We start from the raw sequence: 15,827 nt of genomic DNA on the forward strand, positions 1-15,827 counted from the left end.
CAGGGGTATCCATTTTTGGGTGCAAGTCTTCCTTCATATGTGTGCTGTACAAAAAAAGCTGTTTTTAAAATGACAGAATTGCCGAAAAAACGAAAATCACAATTTTTTCCTTTTGCTTGGTTTGAATTCATTCAAAAACTGTGGGGTCAAAATATGCAGTACACCCCTAGATAAATTCCTTAAGGGGTCTAGTTTTCAAAATGGGGTCATTTGTGGGGGTTTTCTATGGTTTTGGGCGCTCAAGAACTCTACATGTGTGCTATGGGGCCTAAAAGGACTTCAAGCAAAATTTCTGTTTTGAAAGACACTGACTACTCCTTTCATTTTGGGCCCCGTTGTGGACTCAGATATAACAATAGGGCCACAATGGGTATATTTCTGAACATGGGAGAAATAGGGGTATCCATTTTGGGGTGTAAATCCTGATTTTCATGTAAACTATAGGAAAAAAATATGTCTTTAAAATGACAGATTTGCAAAAATATGAAATTTTACTTTTTCTCCTCTAAATTGAATTAATTCCTGAAAAAAAACTGTGGGGTCAAAATACTCATGACACCCCTCAGTGAATACATTAAGGGGTGTAGTTTTTAAAATGAGGTCATTTGGGGGGGTATCTATTATTCTGACACTCATGAGCCTTTCCAATCTCGGCTTGGTATAGGAAAACAAAGTGTTCCTCAAAATGCTAAAAAGTAATGTTAAATTTGTACGTCTCCTAAATAGTTAAAAAAAAACGAAAGTTTTTCCAATGTGCGCCCAAAATAAAGTAAACGGGTGGAAATATAAATCTTAGCAAAAATTTCTATATTATGTTTGCACATATTTAAGATATTGCAGTTGGAAATGTGAAAAAATGACGATTTTTTCAAAATTTTCCCAATTTTGGCGCTTTTAATAAATAAACACAATTTCTATCGGTCTATTTTTTCCGCCTAAATGAAGCACAACATGTGGCGAAAAAACAATGTCAGAATCGCTTGGATATGCAAAACCTTTCTGGTGTTTTTCCATGTTAAAGTGACACATGTCAGATTTGCAAAATTTGGCCTGGTCATTAAGGCGCAAACAGGCTTGGTCACTAAGGGGTTAAGTTTCATTGTCAAAGTTATTTTTACATTGCTTTGAGATAAGGCAAAAGTTTCCCCCCCTCCATGAAACCAATAAAACCTATATTGAATAAAATAAAAATGATGCCGTTACCGGTAGTTCTGCAGCTTCTTGGTGGAAATAAAGACCATCTCCCGTCTCCAGGCTGCAGCAGAGACTGACTAAAATGGCTGCCAAGCCCGGTATTAATGCTTCTAAATTGATGACATCACAATGGAGTGACATCAGCCTGCCATACACCTGGCTCATGACATCACAAAGGAGTGACATCATCAGCCTTCCAAACACCTGGCTCATTTGCATACAGTATGTATGTATGTGAGTCTGTCTATCTATCTATCTATCTATCTTTATTAATTACTAGCGTACCCGTCGCGCGTTGCTGCGAAGACAGACAGACATACATACATTCGTTTTTATATATCTAGATGACGGCAGCAGCGACCACTGAGGTTTTGTAGGCCGCTGCTTCCCCCTTGCAGGCTGAATAAAATAGCCGTTGGGTGGAACATCCAATTTATCCGGCTGCTGTGGCTTCTTGGGAAGATAGCCTAGTACATGTTTGCCCACTTCCAACTCCAATGGAGACTGACTGTAAATGGCTGGCGTGCTCTAGTATTTATGGTTCCAAGCTGTACGTGTCATTGCATACAGTCTATCTATCTATCTATCTATCTATCTATCTATCTATCTATCTATCTATCTGGGTTATTGCATACAGTCTATCTATCTATCTATCTATCTATCTATCTATGACATCAGGAAATGAGAGAATTAGATTCCGTACGTAAAATTTGAACGCTAATTCTTTGGCGCTTTGAATTGAATAATCGAGTTGGGACCCATTAACTTTTCCTATTTATGACATAATCAATGCTCGAGCCAAATTTCAAGTTTCTATGACATTGGGAAATGAGAGAATTAAATTCCGTACATAAAATTTGGACGCTAATTCTTTTGCGCTTAGAATTGAATAATCGAGTTGGGATGAGACATAAGGCCTTGCCCATAAGCATTCCCCAACCTCCAAGAACTGAACCTACCTACCTGAATGAGATTTTGTAGGCTGCTGCTTCCCCCTTGCGGGCTGAATAAAATAGCCGTTGGGTGGAACATACAATTTATCCGGCTGCTGTGGCTTCTTAGGAAGATATCCTAGTACTTGTTTACCCACTTCCAACTCCAATGGTAATTGGCTGGCGTGCTCTAGTGGTTAATTATACAGAATATAGATATGGATTATTTCTGAATTATAGATTTTGTAGATATAGATTAAAGATAGATTTAAGATTGTTTATGTGTGTGTGCATGTGTATGTGTGTGTATATATGTATATATATATATATATATGTGTATATATATATATATATATATATATATATATAATGTAAAAAAAAATATAAAATCTGTAGGTATGTATGGCGGAAAAAAAAGGCCTGCTGTATGTTTTTAAGTTCTTCGGATGACCATGCCGCTCTATTATTCTCCTTACTAGGGTCTACTAATGCTGGCCCAGGGGAAGGCAATAAAGCCCTATGGGGCCGAAGCCAATTTCCCTCATTTTAGGTAAAAAGTTTCCATCCGTCCCCACTCGAAATGCGGCCGGCCGAAGAGATCCCTCCAACCGACCGGCCGCCGCACCTTCAGAGACAAACTAGTGCTTGCTTCTAGTGTCATCGCCGGCTTAACCATCCTGTGTAGGGAGCTGACGAGTCCTGCAGCAGCAGCAGCAGGCTCTGCAAGCCTAGGATGCGTGAGCACGGTGCAAGAGGAAGGACTGAGGGTGTGAGGCTGGGCGTGGTTGAGAAGGCGTGTGGCGGGGCTATGCAAAGTTTTAAAACTCTCCCAGCTGCCTGGGTGCATTGTGGGTGCGCCCAGAGTGCCGGCTGAGCGTGTTGCCTCAAGCCTTGGAAGTGGAGTTGGGCGGGCCGGGCTACAGGTGAAACCCGTTTCGGGTTATGGGTGTATGTGCAGGGGGCGCGCTCGCACCTGGGGCCCGGAGCTCTAGGGGGCCCATAAAGTCTCTCTTCCCCACATTGTAAACCAATGCTATCAATGAAGCTTTATAGTTTGGGGGCCCGCAGCTTCAAGTTACACCTCCGGATCAGGATAATGCTAGGCCATTCCAACCAGCCTGTGTGAGTGACGTGCAGTCGCTGCTAGTCGAAAAGTGGGCGCCCGGCCGGCCCCGGATGCGCGCTTCAGAGTGGACAGACAGCAGCGGACCCCCAATCACACAGGCCCGAGGCTTGCTATGCAGCATGGAATACCTCATTGGACTGCAGCACTCCACGCGGGCTGAGATACACACTCCACGTGGGATGGGCAGCATTCGTCCATGAAGATCCAGGCCAATGCTTAGAGATGGAGCAACACTCGGGGAGCAAAGAACTCCAACGAACGGACGCCTACTTTACAAGGATGTATTGCTTTATTCAATGCATGGACACAGAAACAGTTCAACCGCTCGATTACAGACTGCAGTCAATACAGTAAAGGAAGAAATGTGTCTGTTTAATGTAAACTTGCATGGAGCTCGTTTGTCAGCCACTGACGGACTGAATGCTGCTGCTGCCGTCACCGCCGCTGCTGCTGCATGTCTGAAACGTGGTCTGACGTTACATGCACCACCAGGGATAAGGCCTTGCCTATAAGCATTCCCCAGCTGGCAAAAATGGAACCTCCCTGCCTATTTCTCACCATGGAAGAACGGAACCTACCTTTTTTTAAAAAAAAAAAGAAAGCCACAACAGCAGCAGCCAACTAGATTTTGGTAGACCGCTGTCTCCCCCTTGTGTGCTGCCTAAAAAATGCACTCCACTAAAAATAACAATGATCCACGAAATAGAGCGTATGGAGAGAATGAGGTTTCTAGATGAGCCGTCAGGCTATGATAAATTGTATCACGCCTGGGCGATATGGATAGATGCCCGGAGCTCACCCCTATTTACTAGGTGGTTACAGACAGGGACATGTGAGTAACACGTTTAAATCACAATCGTAAAGAGAAACAACAATCCCGGAGCCCGCCCCCCCCCCTTTTTGCTTTATTTTCTCTTTCTCCCATGTCATAGCTACCTACCCTCCCTTACCGCTCCCCCTCTTACCCTCCCCTCCTTCCCCTGTTTGTAGACCTTATAAAATATCACAGACAAACATTATATAGTTCAACTCGAAATTTATTTATTAAGTTTCATTGTCAAAGTTATTTTTACATTGCTTTGAGATAAGGCAAAAGTTTCCCCCCCCCCCATCCATGAAACCAATAAAACCTATATTGAATAAAATAAAAATGATGCCGTTACCGGTAGTTCTGCAGCTTCTTGGTGGAAATAAAGACCATCTCCCGTCTCCAGGCTGCAGCAGAGACTGACTAAAATGGCTGCCAAGCCCGGTATTAATGCTTCTAAATTGATGACATCACAATGGAGTGACATCAGCCTGCCATACACCTGGCTCATGACATCACAAAGGAGTGACATCATCAGCCTTCCAAACACCTGGCTCATTTGCATACAGTATGTATGTATGTGAGTCTGTCTATCTATCTATCTATCTATCTATCTATCTATCCTATCTATCTTTATTAATTATATAGAATATAGATATGGATTATTTCTGAATTATAGATTTTGTAGATATAGATTAAAGATAGATTTAAGATTGTTTATGTGTGTGTGCATGTGTATGTGTGTGTATATATGTATATATATATATATATATATATATATATATATATATAATGTAAAAAAAATATAAAATCTGTAGGTATGTATGGTGGAAAAAAAAGGCCTGCTGTATGTTTTTAAGTTCTTCGGATGACCATGCCGCTCTATTATTCTGCTTACTAGGGTCTACTAATGCCGGCCCAGGGGAAGGCAATAAAGCCCTATGGGGCCGAAGCCAATTTCCCTCATTTTAGGTAAAAAGTTTCCATCCGTCCCCACTCGAAATGCGGCCGGCTGAAGAGATCCCTCCAACCGACCGGCCGCCGCACCTTCAGAGACAAACTAGTGCTTGCTTCTAGTGTCATCGCCGGCTTAACCATCCTGTGTAGGGAGCTGACGAGTCCTGCAGCAGCAGCAGCAGCAGGCTCTGCAAGCCTAGGATGCATGAGCACAGTGCAAGAGGAAGGACTGAGGGTGTGAGGCTGAGCGCGGTTGAGAAGGCGTGGGGCGGGGCTATGCAAAGTTTTAAAACTCTCCCAGCTGCCTGGGTGCATTGTTGGTGCGCCCAGAGTGCCGGCTGAGCGTGTTGCCTCAAGCCTTGGAAGTGGAGTTGGGCGGGCCGGGCTACAGGTGAAATGCGTTTCGGGTTATGGGTGTATGTGCAGGGGGTGCGCTCGCACCTGGGGCCCGGAGCCCTAGGGGGCCCATAAAGTCTCTCTTCCCCACATTGTAAACCAATGCTATCAATGAAGCTTTATAGTTTCGGGGCCCAGTTCCAGACTTTGTACTGGGGCCCCGCAGCTTCAAGTTACACCTCCGGATCAGGATAATGCTAGGCCATTCCAACCAGCCTGTGTGAGTGACCTGCAGTCGCTGGTAGTCGAAAAGTGGCCGCCCGGCTGGCCCCGGATGCGCGCTTCAGAGTGGACAGACAGCAGTGGACCCCCAATCACACAGGCCCGAGGCTTGCTATGCAGCATGGAATACTTCATTGGACTGCAGCACTCCACGCGGGCTGAGATACAGGCTCCACGTGGGATTGGCAGTATTTGTCCATGAAGATCCAGGCCAATGCTTAGAGATGGAGCAACACTCGGGGAGCAAAGAACTCCAACGAACGGACGCCTACTTTACAAGGATGTATTGCTTTATTCAATGCATGGACACAGAAACAGTTCAACCGCTCGATTACAGACCGCAGTCAATACAGTAAAGGAAGAAATGTGTCTGTTTAATGTAAATTTGCATGGAGCTCGTTTGTCAGCCACTGACGGACTGAATGCTGCTGCTGCCGCCACCGCCGCTGCTGCTGCATGTCTGAAACGTGGTCTGACGTTACATGCACCACCAGGGATAAGGCCTTGCCTATAAGCATTCCCCAGCTGGCAAAAATGGAACCTCCCTGCCTATTCCTCACCATGGAAGAACGGAACCTACCTTTTTAAAAAAAAAAAAAGAAAGCCACAACAGCAGCAGCCAACTAGATTTTGGTAGGCCGCTGTCTCCCCCTTGTGTGCTGCATAAAAAATGCACTCCACTAAAAATAACAATGATCCACGAAATAGAGCGTATGGAGAGAATGAGGCTTCTAGATGAGCCGTCAGGCTATGATAAATTGTATCACGCCTGGGTGATATGGATAGATGCCCGGAGCTCACCCCTATTTACTAGGTGGTTACAGACAGGGACATGTGAGTAACACGTTTAAATCACAATCGTAAAGAGAAACAACAATCCCGGAGCCCGCCCCCCCCCTTTTTGTTTTATTTTCTCTTTCTCCCATGTCATAGATACCTACCCTCCCTTACCGCTCCCCCTCTTACCCTCCCCTCCTTCCCCTGTTTGTAGACCTTATAAAATATCACAGACAAACATTATATGGTTCAACTCGAAATTTATTTATTAAGTTTCATTGTCAAAGTTATTTTTACATTGCTTTGAGATAAGGCAAAAGTTTCCCCCCCTCCATGAAACCAATAAAACCTATATCGAATAAAATAAAAATGATGCCGTTACCGGTAGTTCTGCAGCTTCTTGGTGGAAATAAAGACCATCTCCCGTCTCCAGGCTGCAGCAGAGACTGACTAAAATGGCTGCCAAGCCCGGTATTAATGCTTCTAAATTGATGACATCGCAATGGAGTGACATCAGCCTGCCATACACCTGGCTCATGACATCACAAAGGAGTGACATCATCAGCCTTCCAAACACCTGGCTCATTTGCATACAGTATGTATGTATGTGAGTCTGTCTATCTATCTATCTATCTTTATTAATTATGTAGAATATAGATATGGATTATTTCTGAATTATAGATTTTGTAGATATAGATTAAAGATAGATTTAAGATTGTTTATGTGTGTGTGCATGTGTATGTGTGTGTATATATGTATATATATATGTGTATATATATATATATATATATATATATATATATATATATATATATATATATATATATATATAATGTAAAAAAAATATAAAATCTGTAGGTATGTATGGCGGAAAAAAAAGGCCTGCTGTATGTTTTTAAGTTCTTCGGATGACCATGCCGCTCTATTATTCTCCTTACTAGGGTCTACTAATGCTGGCCCAGGGGAAGGCAATAAAGCCCTATGGGGCCGAAGCCAATTTCCCTCATTTTAGGTAAAAAGTTTCCATCCGTCCCCACTCGAAATGCGGCCGGCCGAAGAGATCCCTCCAACCGACCGGCCGCCGCACCTTCAGAGACAAACTACTGCTTGCTTCTAGTGTCATCGCCGGCTTAACCATCCTGTGTAGGGAGCTGACGAGTCCTACAGCAGCAGCAGCAGCAGGCTCTGCAAGCCTAGGATGCGTGAGCACGGTGCAAGAGGAAGGACTGAGGGTGTGAGGCTGGGCGCGGTTGAGAAGGCGTGGAGCGGGGCTATGCAAAGTTTTAAAACTCTCCCAGCTGCCTGGGTGCATTGTGGGTGCGCCCAGAGTGCCGGCTGAGCGTGTTGCCTCAAGCCTTGGAAGTGGAGTTGGGCGGGCCGGGCTACAGGTGAAACCCGTTTCGGGTTATGGGTGTATGTGCAGGGGGCGCGCTCGCACCTGGGGCCCGGAGCTCTAGGGGGCCCATAAAGTCTCTCTTCCCCACATTGTAAACCAATGCTATCAATGAAGCTTTATAGTTTGGGGGCCCGCAGCTTCAAGTTACACCTCTGGATCAGGATAATGCTAGGCCATTCCAACAAGCCTGTGTGAGTGACGTGCAGTCGCTGGTAGTCGAAAAGTGGGCGCCCGGCCGGCCCCGGATGCGCGCTTCAGAGTGGACAGACAGCAGCGGACCCCCAATCACACAGGCCCGAGGCTTGCTATGCAGCATGGAATACCTCATTGGACTGCAGCACTCCACGCGGGCTGAGATACACACTCCACGTGGGATGGGCAGCATTCGTCCATGAAGATCCAGGCCAATGCTTAGAGATGGAGCAACACTCGGGGAGCAAAGAACTCCAACGAACGGACGCCTACTTTACAAGGATGTATTGCTTTATTCAATGCATGGACACAGAAACAGTTCAACCGCTCGATTACAGACTGCAGTCAATACAGTAAAGGAAGAAATGTGTCTGTTTAATGTAAACTTGCATGGAGCTCGTTTGTCAGCCACTGACGGACTGAATGCTGCTGCTGCCGTCACCGCCGCTGCTGCTGCATGTCTGAAACGTGGTCTGACGTTACATGCACCACCAGGGATAAGGCCTTGCCTATAAGCATTCCCCAGCTGGCAAAAATGGAACCTCCCTGCCTATTTCTCACCATGGAAGAACGGAACCTACCTTTTTTTAAAAAAAAAAAGAAAGCCACAACAGCAGCAGCCAACTAGATTTTGGTAGACCGCTGTCTCCCCCTTGTGTGCTGCCTAAAAAATGCACTCCACTAAAAATAACAATGATCCACGAAATAGAGCGTATGGAGAGAATGAGGTTTCTAGATGAGCCGTCAGGCTATGATAAATTGTATCACGCCTGGGCGATATGGATAGATGCCCGGTGTTCTGTCCTCCCTATGAGTGGAGCATAAGTAGACAGGCAGATAACCTTCCCTGCAACACAATGACGATGGAGCAATGTCCGCTTTCAACTTTATTGCAAGGTAGAGGTAAAACTGTAGAACAAAGAAAATGATGCACTTAGCAATGTACACTAACATAGCAGTACATAGAATACATTACATACATGTGAGAAGACAGGAAGCATGTAATACAGCCATGAGGGATGATAAGTGTGCATGCGCATACACTAGGACACATGCTATGCTATCTGAATAACACACACAAGACTAGAAACTATAGAAGTGGTATAATCATGGAACTGGAAACATATATACACAGGATGCTAAGAGTAGGACATCAGGTAGAAGTTATCACATACCGACGATGCCACTGTGAGCCTGGATAATAAAGGTTTGCAGAGGGTCTCTAGAGCAGTCCAGACATGGAGGGAATGTGCCAGAAAATGGCTACTGTGGGCTGAGCTGATGATGTCACTGAGGTCATGGGTAAAAGGTACAGCATCCCTCAGAGGACAAAATACACTGAGGCTCAGTATGTGAATGCACACTAGATGGAGCCCTAACAGAAAGTCCATCTAATAATGCCAGAAATAAAGCAATATCATATACCTTATACAGTACAGACAATTTTACTGAACAGAGACTGCCAAAGGCATGACACTCCCCGTCTGGTAACCCAAGGTTACCACATTAAGACCTCTTCGTTGTGAGTAATAAAATTAGTTCTGTAACAGGTCTGAAGAAGAGTTTAGGCTCATTTTGTTTGCACAATTTGACTTCCACCTTTCTGACTTTCCCGTCTTCACTAGGAAAAACCTTGGTTATGAGTCCCATAGGCCATTCGTTTCTTTTTGACTGAGAGTCCTTGACAAGAACAACATTGCCAACTTCCATGTTGGGTTTACTGGAATGCCACTTATTCCTAGTCTGTAAAGTTGAGATGTATTGTTTCCTCCACTTTTCCCAAAACACATTTGCCAAGCTTTGTACCCGTCTCCATTGACACTTGTACAAGTCTTTAGAATCAAACTCACCAGCAGGAGCTGTAATTGCATGGAACTTTTGCGTGAGTAGAGTAGAAGGAGTTAGCAAAGGAGGGTCATCTGGATCTCTGGATATTGGCATTAATGGTCTCGCATTTATGATAGCTACTACTTCAGCCATAAGAGTTGTGAGGGTCTCATGGGTGAGTCTTGAAGTGCCCTCGTGGAGGAATATCGAATCAAGGATCCTACGTGCTATGCCGATCATACGCTCCCATGAGCCGCCCATGTGAGAAGAATGTGGAGGGTTAAATGACCATGTGCAACCTTGGTTCGCAAGATATCTTCTTACATGGTCGCTGTCAATGTTTGAGGGAATATTCAACTCTTTACACGCTCCAATGAAATTGGTACCTCTATCAGAACGGATTTGCTTGACTGGACCTCTTATAGAAATGAAGCGTCTTAATGCATTTATGAAGCTGGATGTGTCCAAAGACTCCATAACTTCTATGTGCACTGCCCTGATGCTCATACAAGTGAATAGGACAGCCCAGCGTTTGCTGTTTGCTTCGCCTCCTCTAGTGCGCCGCGTGGTGACGGACCATGGGCCAAACACGTCGAGCCCAACATTTGTGAACGGTGGTTCAGTGCTGAGTCGGTCAGCAGGGAGGCTAGCCATTTTCTGCGACTGAAACGTACCACGGAGTTTCCGGCATGTAACACATCTGAAAATGACATTACTCACAAGTCTTTTGGCTCCAACTATCCAAAATCCAGCTGTACATAGAGCTCCCTCAGTGAACAAACGTCCCTGGTGTTTAGTCTGTTCATGGTAATGCCGCACAAGTAGAGACGCAACATGATCGTTAGGGAGTATTACAGGATGGCACTCGTTACTATCAAGCTGTGCATTTGAGACACGTCCTCCAACTCTCAACAGTCCATTAGCATCTATATATGGGTCAAGTTTCCTGAGGGAACTATCTTTAGGCACATTCTTTTGATTTTGGAGTGATTCTAGTTCTCTTGCGTAAATCTCTTGTTGCACACAATGGATGACAACGTCCTTGGCCTGTGTAAGTTCATCCACTGTATAGCCCTTTGGACAGCGGTGCCAACCTCTGCAATGACTTGATCTTGCTGGCGTGGCTCTGAAGGTTCTGGCGATATGAATTAAGCAACTTACAGCGCGGTTTAGTGACTTCCAAGTTGAGAACCTGTTAAAACGTGTAGATCCCAGCTGTTTGCTAGAAAGTGTCGTAATGAGCGTGGAAACTTGAGGGCGAACCTCTGCATCGGAATCTGGGTCTAGCAGTTCATAGGTGCTTTTCTTGTGAGTATCCAGTACTGGTTTATAAAGGAAAGTTGGCCCTGTGAGCCATGTGGTATCTTTAAGGAGTGGTGCTGGTACAGCTCTTGTAGCATGATCTGCTGGGTTGTGATCAGTCGGTACATAGCGCCACTGAGTAGGTTTTGATGACTTTCTAATCCTATGGACTCTGTTATGCACATACACATAGAATCTCCTAGACTCATTGTAAATGTAGCCCAGCACTACTTTGCTATCTGTATGAAATTCTGTGTCATCAAGTGTCATATCTATTTCTGTCACAATGAGTTCAGCTAGTTCTACTGCCAGAACGGCAGCACAAAGCTCCAGCCTCGGTATGGTAGGCTCAGGAGATGGTGCCAGTTTTGCCTTTCCAATCACAAACCCAATATGTGTCTGGCCCTTAATGTCAATCGTTTTGAGGTAGGCAACTGCAGCAATTGCTTTCACTGAGGCATCACAAAATACACACAGCTCTTTAGACTTGACCTCTGCAATAGGCACGTGTGCATACGGCCTAGGAACGTGTAGGTCGGATAATGCTACCAGGGAGTCTCTCCACTTTACCCACAATGTCTCCTTCTCTGGGGAAAGTGGGGAGTCCCAATCGCATGTATCTGCAGTCAAGTCTCTGAGCAGCATCTTACCTTGAATGGTCACGGGAGCTGCAAACCCAAGCGGGTCGTAGATGCTGTTGATCGTAGATAGGACACCGCGTCGTGTGAATGGTTTTGGCTTTTGATCCACCTGAAAGGTAAAGGTGTCGTTGTTGAGGTCCCAGTTGAGCCCTAGGCTGCGCTGCAAGGGTATTGTGGCCGTTGCCAAGTCTAGATCCTTCAGGTCATTGGCGTGATCTTGAGTGGGAAAGGCTTTCATGACAGCCTTGCTGTTTGAAGCTATCTTATGGAGTTTGAGGTTCGAACAAGCAAGCATACTTTGGGTTCTTTTGAGTAGGTCGATTGCTGCATCTGGTGATGGAAGTGATTTCAGGCCATCGTCCACATAAAAGTCTCTTTCTACAAACTGCCTGACATCTTGTCCATATTCTTCTTCACCTTCTCGGGCAGACCTTTTGAGTCCATAGATGGCGACTGCAGGAGATGGGCTGTTGCCAAAAACATGTACTTTCATTCGGTATTCCATTATGTCTTTGGTTTGGTCGTTGTCTTTAAACCAGAAGAATCTCAAGAAGTTCCTATGTTCTTCTTTCACTAGAAAACAATGAAACATCTGCTGTATGTCGGCAACAATGGAAATTAATCCTTTACGGAACCTAATGAGCACTCCTAATAGTGTGTTATTGAGGTCTGGTCCGGTCATGAGAGCATCATTGAGGGAGACTCCTTCATACTGTGAACTGGAGTCAAATACTACCCGGATCTGTCCTGGCTTCTTAGGGTGGTAGACACCAAAGATTGGCAGGTACCAGTGTTCCTCCTTTTCTCTTAGAGGTGGAGCAACTTCCGCATGACCGTTTCCAAATATCTTCCCCATGAATGTGAAGAAATGTTCACTCATATCTGGCCTTCTTAGAAGGTTGCGTCTGAGTGAGAAAAAGCGCTTCAGTGCTTGATCTCTGTTGTCGGGGAGATGGCGTCTCTGAGTTTTGAAAGGAAGTGGTGCCACCCAATTGTTTGCTTCATCTTTGAAAAAGCCTTGTTCCATTATGTCCAAGAAGGCTTCGTCTTCAATAGAGGGGGCGATTTTGTGGTCGTCCTTTGTCCTCTGGAACACTGTGCACCCTAAGTGGTCTCTGTCTTCGTCACAGAAATGGGTCCCGATTTCCGTAGAGTCAGAGTATGAAATACTGCTAGGTGTGTCTCTTATAAGGAACCTGTTAGGACAAGGCTGGAAGAAGGATGGACGTCCATTTTCCAGTGTATTAGTGCAATAGGAATTTACCGTGGATGGTTTGTGGACATTTCCTAGGCAGACGTCACCTACAATGACCCATCCTAGGTCTAGTTTCTGTGCAAATGGAGAATTGTGAGGGCCATTTACCTGTTTTCTGACCTTGTGGACTCTTATGATGTCCCTTCCAAGCAGAAGCACTATTTGAGCCTTAGGATCTAAGGCAGGGATGAGATGGGCCATGGTCTTCAAGTGCTTATGTGGTAATGCTGCTTCAGGCGTTGGAATCTCCTCTCTGTTGTTTGGAATTTGATTACATTCTATCAGTTTAGGTAGAGGCAGGGATGTTTCACCATCCATGGATTCTATTTGAAAACCAGTAGCTCTTCTTCCGGCTTCTTCAGTCACACCTGTGCAAGTCTTAAGTGAATATGGAGAGCTATGTCCTTCAATGTCGAAGATGTCGAAGAAAGTAGAGCTGGCAAGGGACCTGTTGCTTTGATCGTCAAGAATGGTATACAACCTTACAGCCATTTCTTTGTGTCCAATTGGATAAACTTTAACAAGACAAATCTTAGAGCAGGATTTACCTCTGAGGCCCTCTCCACAGACTTGGGTACACTGGGGTGACACTTCAGGAAGTACTGTGACTTTCTCCTCCCCGCCATGCTCTGTAGCCTGGTCTGAAGGCGTGAGAGTCCATGGGGCGGGCTCAGGATGTAAGGCCGTGGTATGCTCCTTACTATGACATTCTGAACACTCGATGTTTGCTGTACAGTCCTTCGCCCTATGAGATGTTGAGGCACAACACTTGTAGCAAATCTGGTTTTCCTTGAGAAAGGCTTTCCGGTCCTTAAGAGTTTTTTCCCTGAATCCTCTACATTTCTGCAATGGGTGAGGCTTCTTATGTAGAGGGCAGTCTTTGCAAGGGTCTCTTGTTGAGGGATGCACAGCAGATATGCTGGTTTTGTGTACTGCAACAGGTGTAGCTTTCAGGTTACGAAGTGAAGCAGGTTTGTTAGTTCTGATGTAAGTGGTTTCAAATGTTGAGAAGTCAAAACTTGGGTCGTTCCTAGTCTTTGATTGTTGGCTTATGAAATCCACAAAAAAGGAGAATGGAGGGAATGAGACGTTGTGCTGTTGTTTGTACTTGGAGCCTTGAGTAATCCACTTTTCTTGTAGACTGTAAGGTAATTTCTGTACAATGGGGTTGACACCACGTGCTGTGTCTAAAAATGCGAGACCTTGCAAGTCTCCCTCACCTTTAGCAACTTCGAGTTCCATCAGCAGGTCACTTAATTCTCTCAGCTTCTGAAATCCTTTATTGGGAATCTTAGGAAAATCCTCAATCCTTTTGAAGAGTGCATTTTCTACCACTTCTGTTGAGCCATAACACTCCTCCAGTCTTTCCCATATCATTTTTAGTCCTCTGCTTGGGTAGTTAATGTTGATGTCTCTAATTCGCTTTGCATGTTCTGCTGACTCGTTGCCTAACCATTTGACTAGGAGGTCGACTTCTTCACTTACAGACAGGTCGAGATCTTTGATCATATTTCTGAATGACGAACGCCATGCTCTATAGCAGGGGTGTCAAACTCATTTTCACCGAGGGCCACATCAGGTTTTTGGTGAACTTCAAAGGGCCGATTATAAGACAGTACAGTAAGGGCTCGTTCACACCAGCGTATTTGCGTACATAATATGCAGAGAACAGAAGCCATTCATGTCAATGATTTCATTCACATGATGTATATTCTCACACAGCATGACCTATTTTGTTTCAAACTACGCACCCCAATAGGCCATTGAAGTGAATGGGCCGCGCAAATACGTGGTGAATGCGCAGGAAGCCTATGTATTCAATGCATATTTGCGCACCATCTCAGGGGCCCATCTGCATTCTTTTCTGCGTGCCCAAATACGCAGGCATAAGCGATTTTCGATTGCACAAATACGTAGCGTATTTGTGCGACCGAAATGCAATTACGCCCGTGTGAACGAGCCCTAATAGTGACCCCCATAGTGGTCGCAGTAGTAATAGTGACTCTGATAGTGGCCCCAGTAAAAATATTGACCCCCACAGTAGACCAGTTAGTAATAGCGATCCCCACAGTGGCCCCAGTAGTAATAGCGACCCCTACAGTAATATTACTCCCTCCCAGCAGCAATATTACCCACTCCCAGCAACAATATTAACCCCCCCACACAGCAACATTAACCCCCACCAGCAATATTAACCCCTCCCCCCTGCACCAATATTAACCCCCTCCCAGCAACAGTATTAACCCCCACCCACTCAGCAGCAATATTAACACCCCCTCCTCCCCTTCCCAACCCGGCAGCAATATTAACCCCCTGCCAGCAACAATATTAACCCCCTCCCAGCAGCAATATTAACCCCCACCAGCAATATTACCACCCCACCCGACCCCCGCAGCAATATTAACCCCCTGCCAGCAACAATATTCACCCCCACCAGCAATATTACCACCCCACCCGACCCCCGCAGCAATATTAACCCCCTGCCAGCAACAATTTAACCCCCACCCCCACCCCCCAACACACCAGCAATATTAACTCCCTCAGCCCCGGCAGCAATCAGCATTATTAACTTTCTCCCAGCAACAACAATATTAACCCTCACCCCCCAGCAGCAATATTAACTTCCCCCTTCCCCAGCCATGTGCTTACCTCCACGATCCGAGGAGGAACGGTGCTGAGCCCGGGTGGCATATGAACTTTTCCCACAAGACTTCTGCACTATTGAGCAATTCCAGCAACCTGATTGGTTGTTTGGGGAATCAGCCAACCCAGACAACCAATCAGGTTGCTGGAATTGCTGAC

General features: G+C 45.4%; 1 protein-coding gene across 1 annotated transcript; it reads right to left on the reverse strand.

Annotated features, from left to right (window-relative positions):
• Positions 1 to 8,796: 8,796 nt before the first annotated feature.
• On the reverse strand, positions 8,797 to 14,534 carry LOC136573545 (uncharacterized). The gene is made up of 2 exons (XM_066574821.1): positions 9,176 to 14,534; positions 8,797 to 8,909 (listed from the first exon to the last, which is right to left on the reverse strand). Exon 1 carries the CDS (start codon positions 14,532 to 14,534, stop codon positions 9,507 to 9,509), a length of 5,028 nt encoding a protein of 1,675 aa, XP_066430918.1. The 3' UTR covers positions 8,797 to 8,909; positions 9,176 to 9,506.
• Positions 14,535 to 15,827: the final 1,293 nt, after the last annotated feature.

The sequence above is a fragment of the Eleutherodactylus coqui genome, chromosome 7 (genome assembly GCF_035609145.1).
Source record: "Eleutherodactylus coqui strain aEleCoq1 chromosome 7, aEleCoq1.hap1, whole genome shotgun sequence".
NCBI lineage: Eukaryota > Metazoa > Chordata > Amphibia > Anura > Eleutherodactylidae > Eleutherodactylus > Eleutherodactylus coqui.

Bases quoted from the DNA above. Each gene is read 5' to 3' on its own strand.
- LOC136573545 (XM_066574821.1), bottom strand. From the start codon at position 14,534: ATGATCAAAGATCTCGACCTGTCTGTAAGTGAAGAAGTCGACCTCCTA.